Below are 5,854 nucleotides of genomic sequence, written 5' to 3'. Positions count from 1 at the left end.
ACCCAATTTCTTGCTAAAGCTCAAATGCTTAAGTTGAATATATATTGGACACATGAAACAATCTTTTATGCCAAAGAGAATAATTGAAGAATATAAAGGAGAGGTACTAAGGACTTCCTAAGAGTAGGAGCATAAAACTGTTTATCGAGATCTTGAAGAGTATATGTAAGTTATCCAAAATGAAGAGCCTTCCCAAGACTAGATTTTTCTTTCATTGGACAATTATGCTTCATATGACTAAGTTGATGACAATATTGACAACGAACCTTGGACATATTTAGACGTTGTTGCTTGGTGGAAGTTGAGTTGTATTGCTAAAATTTTGCGCTTGTTGCTAACGAAGATTCTTCCTTTGTCTTTTGTTGTTGTGTTGAAGCAAATATAAAGTGGCTTTCCACTATTGTAGACTACACAGAAAAGCCTTTTTGAGTTTCCACAACTTCTACTATTAGGATTAAAACACCTTGGCTTTCCTCTATCGTAGACTACACAGAAAAGCTTTTTGAGTTTCCACAACTACTATTATTAGGATTAAAATACCCTAATCTTATTTTCGAAGTGACAATAAATGAACGTGAAAAATTTAAGTATAAAAACATACGAGATTTATTGTGGTTTACTTTAATGTGAGAGCTAAGTCTACTTGCAACTGATGTAGATTTTCACTATGATGAAATGAAGATTATAAGAGGATTACAAAACGCCTCACACCATCTAGGTTTTTCTCTTTGTGTTTCTCTATCTCTCTCAATACACCAGTCTCACCAAGTTAGCTACCCTAAACATAACATAATTAGGGTAACCAAATTAAATGTGTAAAATTCTCAAAATACCTCAACTCAAAATACCCGTATATATAAAATTTTGTCTAGGGGCTTGGCCCCTTCGACTCCCCAAGAGGGGGGTTTACCACCTCCTTCCAACCCCCACGTTGACCACGAAAGTCGATTTGCATGTTGTCTCTATGTAGAGTCAATTTGTGTCAAGGTGATCACAATTAGGATAATAATTAGATTTCACACATCTTAACACTAACTCTACTCAGACATCATCAATACTAGGGAAAGGAGTATGAAGAAGTATGGAGGCTCTAATAGACTCGAAATTATCCCAAAAAGCCATTAAAAATTGCCAAGAAGTTTGGGATCTTCTTCCAAAACATTATGTTATAACAAACTTTGCAGTAATTTTCTTTGGAAAGCTTTATGTTTCCAATATGCATGGTGATGGAAGGACCGATAGAATTTTCGATTCATGGTATTATTTTATTATTATTTATCTTCCGCTCATCGAGTTTGTTTTCCTTTTCTTTTCCGATTTTTCTTCTTTCAGTCCAATGATTTTTCCAGAGATATATTTCTTTCCACCAGAAATGAGCTACCGACCATACAAGGTCCACTTTGCAAGAACCCATGTGAATGCTTCTTATAGAATTTTGATTCCGTATGTAAGTTTTTGGATACACAAAATATTTTTTAGCAAGTTAAGAATGTGATGCTTTTGTAGAAGACCTTGAGAAAGCAGTTGGGAGTTAGAATTATTAATTTTTGTCATATTAAATAAAAACCTCTGGTTTTACATAGAAAGATCAAGTATTTCACAAGAAGCTTAAGTTTTACTACACGGGCCCTTTAAGACTAGGAAATTTGCAAATGAAGGCTCCACTTGGGCCCTTGAAATGATCACTCATACATGCAATCTGCCTGGCAAATATTAAATACCATTGATGTATACTTACTAAAGAAAGTACTTCTCTTACAGACAATGTGTACTACATCACCAATTCTATAATTATGAGAGTAATCAGTAGCATATAGCTCTACAACCAAACATTATTTTGTTGCATACATGTATAGCAGGAATTGTGAAGGGACCGGGTTGCAAAATGCATTTTCAAACCAGTAAATCATTGTAATCAAAGAGATGATATGCACAAAAATGCAGGGAGATTGATCTCCTAGCCAGTAAATCATTGTAATGGGAGAGCTATGTATTCTAGTGAAGCAAGACGAGGCCCACCATTGTGAAGTTTTTTCAATGAACATCCTTAGAAAGACCTAGTAGTATACATGTGACAAGGCCTCAAAAATTCCATGCAAGATCATCCATAGAGGTTAGATCACGACAAATTGCGCCAGACAGAAGTGTAGACTCAACGAACTCAAGATCAAAACTTGAGCTGTCAAATGAGACATCAATGTCCTGACCACACTTTTGTTCATGATCATTTCCCATTTCACCGATATTAATCTTGTTCTTCTGTTGGTCATGTTGATCTTGGTATTGATGTGTTTGCACTTGTTCCAGTCTTGGACCTTCAAGAGGTTCAACATGAGCATTCCAGATCAAATTTTCGTCTAAGAAACCAAAGCCAAATGGGTTTACAGAAGAAGAAGATGATGAAGAAATAATGGGTGTGCTTCCAATGGAAGATCCACAGGGGAAACTGATTGTATATTGAGAGCTCTGATCTTTAGCAGTCCAAACGGGATTGGGGTTTTGATATTCAGAGTTGGGTATGGCCATGGTTTGCTGCAATGAGGGTTGGGTAGGAGGAAGAGGTGGTAGTGTAACGAAAGGAGGGAGACGGTTCACCTCCATGGAAGCATCATCTGTCATCTGTTGGTTTACAGTGAAAACCGGGAAGGGTTGTTGATGGGGTTGGGGTAGACTGCAGACAACCTTATTAGAGGTGTTTCTCTGATGAGAAGAGATCAGATTGTGAGTCTTTGGATCCAAACCTTGTGAAATCAGCTTCTTCTTAATGCAGGAGTTCCAGAAATTCTTCACCTCATTGTCTGTTCTCCCAGGTAGATGCTTAGCTATCTGAGCCCATCTGCATATATACATAAAGAGAGGAGATTAACATGAAATGAAAATGCAGAGAAATCTAATTTCTTTGTACCTTACTCATCCTTGTATATATTGTGAGATCATCCCTACCTGTTGCCTAAAATTCTGTGGACATCAATGATGATCTGTTCTTCTTGTGCAGAAAAAGAACCCCTCTTGAGTTCTGGTCTCAAGTAGTTAATCCATCTCAATCTGCAACTCTTTCCACATCTCTGCAAGCCTGCAATTGATTTTAAAGCCACTGTCAGTCACACACACTCACACACACACACGCGCGCGCACACACACACACACGAACACACACAGAAAGAGAGAGAGAAAGAGAGACCTGCAAGTTTTGGAACAGAACTCCAACTGCCATGGCCATGGGCAGTGATGTATCTGATAAGCTTTTCATCTTCTTCAGGAGACCACAACCCTCTTTTAACTTTCTGTTTGCTGCAGCAGCGATGACCCATCTCAATTCTTCGCACCCTTCAGAGCATGACTGCTTCCACATTTATCAAGGGACCTTGTACTCCTCCAACTGTCCAAGTTCCACTGATCACTTTGGGTATTTAAAAGCTACAACTACATCTATATGCTGCCTTTAATATTTAAGCATATTACTTCAGTTATATTTTGTGTGTGTCTCTCTCTGTGTCTTTGAACAGATATTTTTTAGTTATATCTTATGAGTGTGTAAGAAAGGGAAAGTGAAACTTGCTGTGACAGACAAAAGCATCTTGTGTCTCATTAATATAGACTAAATGGTAGCATTAACTCCAAGTGATAGCTTAATTGATTGAGACCATGGCCAGCTCTACAATTATCTGATGCAGGTTGGTTTCACCCTACTCACACTCAAACTAAAAAAAAAAAAGAAAAAGAAAAATAAATTTCTATATATTCCGCTAACTAAAAAATTAGAAATATATGCAACTTTTTTTCTCTTTTTGCAAGATTAATCACAATGATTTGATGCTTAATTTATCTTTGGGCAAAGAGTAACTTGCAGTTATGTAATTGAATAACAAAACCAGGTTAGTACAACAAACGATCTCTCCAAGAATTCAAAAGATTAACATTAAGGAAGTTTCCTTGATTAATTGGTTTTGGGTTAATCTTTAATTAGTTGGCTGCTCCAATGAGTGGCAACCATGTGTCTTCATTAGACCCAAAAGGCATAGGAATGGGGTGACCTCATGGTGGACACACAAGAAGGAATTCCCTTTCAGACATGTGCTGGAATTTTAACTTGGGGTGCACTCATTGGGCCAAGATTAAGGACCACAGGTCAGGGAAGGAAAGAAGGAAGGGGAGAGGGGTCGGGTAATTGAGTGTTTTGGAGGCCATCTCTTCACCCTTTCACAATATAAAATCGAAATACGATTCATTACAACACCAAACATTAATGCCCAAAACATGTGCCTTCTACAAGCAACAAATATAATCCCCTCGATCATTTGCTCCTTCACCATCTTCTGAGTGGAAGCTGAGTTACAGTTAAACAATATATTAAGCAAAAATAGAACCATGGCCTTGCTTTCTTTAATTTCATCTTTCTTTTAACACGCCCTACTCATTACACCTTCACATCAATGATAGCAGAAAATTTGTTATATTACTATAAGTATAGCTTTTGTTCTAGGTGTGTTTCCAAGCATCAGTGCACAGTAGTTTGCTTGAATTTCAACCTCAGCATTGAGAGAAATAGCTAATCAAAGGCTTATTGAAGTATGCATTTATACATCATCTTTTAATCAAAGGCAAACTTTTAATCATTAAACACTGACCTGCAACCTGTAAGGCAATTATGGTTCTTAAATAGCATATTCAAATGACACATTTTCCATGTGAAATGCATAAAATAGAAAAAAGTTAAGAAACTAATTTTCCGGCTACCTACAATAAAAAAAATATGTACTCTTTTCTGGCTTCCGAAGGTTGAGCAGTGAAAGTGTTTGTAAAGGAAGAGAATTGTAGGCCTATTTTTGAGTGCACTCAGGGGAAAAGGATTGACAATGAACAATCATGCAATTTCTTCATCCACAACTGCTAAATTTTAACATTATGGATGCAACAGAAGTCGGTATAATTCTTGAGGGGTTTTGAGTTACAACATATCAAAGATGAACTAATCATCAAAGCTTCCTTGAGAGATCATGAGTTGTTGGCATGGGCCACACTGCAAGGTCTGCAAGAATGCGAGAACACAAGTAACCCCTGCATTTCTCATTCAATTAAATTTATTAGTGCCCTAGGACCACGGCAATAGTGATCACCTCCTTTATTTTAATTATATTCAAGGCTAACAGACTTCATTCAAATTTGTCAACCTGTGGCCTCTATACACATGCATCTGTGTGCATTTGAAGCCACTTGGGTGATCTTAATTACAGTATTGTATTAATCTATTAAAACCTTTAAGCTATGTTTAGTTCGGGGAAGTACTAAGGAAAGAAATTAAAAAAAAATTAAGAAAAATGATTTTTCTCATTTTTGGTTGTATCATAGAAGATATCAAAGAAAATAGAATATAGTAAAAATTAGTTAGAAACTAATGTATTTTCAAATTATTTCATTGTTATATTGAAGAATTAAAATAAATGAAATCAATTTCAAATAACATATAAAAATAATTTATCGACGTGAGTTTTTTTTCCTGTTTTCCTTTACTTTTTCTCTCTCTCTTTTTTTTCCCTTCCATTTTCCCTCCAATCTTCTAGAACCAAACATAGCCTTAAGTAATTGATTAGTAGAAATCGAGGCCATTGTCCACAGCAACACTTGAGTCCTTGACTACCGACATAGTGCATATTGGCCTATAAAGCTTGGCCGTGACATATGCCAAGAACATGTCCGTTTGCATGGAATAGCTGCAGTATACTTCCCATGATGATATAGCTCCCATATTTTTGAATTTTCAAACTAATATATTGAAGAGGTAGCTGCGATGTCCAATAATGTTTCAGAGGACCTTGACTTAGCCATTGATCACGAGTTTCACAAAGACAATTAC

General features: G+C 36.5%; 1 protein-coding gene across 1 annotated transcript; it reads right to left on the bottom strand.

Moving 5' to 3' along the window:
* Positions 1-1,767: 1,767 nt before the first annotated feature.
* Positions 1,768-3,440, bottom strand: LOC117909330 (transcription factor MYB26-like). Its single transcript, XM_034823330.1, has 3 exons — positions 3,182-3,440; positions 2,944-3,073; positions 1,768-2,836 (listed from the first exon to the last, which is right to left on the bottom strand). Exons 1-3 carry the CDS (start codon positions 3,309-3,311, stop codon positions 2,083-2,085), a joined length of 1,014 nt encoding a protein of 337 aa, XP_034679221.1. The 5' UTR covers positions 3,312-3,440; the 3' UTR covers positions 1,768-2,082.
* Positions 3,441-5,854: the final 2,414 nt, after the last annotated feature.

The sequence above is a fragment of the Vitis riparia genome, chromosome 19 (assembly GCF_004353265.1).
Source record: "Vitis riparia cultivar Riparia Gloire de Montpellier isolate 1030 chromosome 19, EGFV_Vit.rip_1.0, whole genome shotgun sequence".
In the NCBI taxonomy this organism is placed as follows: Eukaryota; Viridiplantae; Streptophyta; class Magnoliopsida; order Vitales; family Vitaceae; genus Vitis; species Vitis riparia.
The sequence above is the reverse complement of the archived record's forward strand: the minus strand, read 5'-3'. Positions and strand labels throughout refer to the sequence as shown.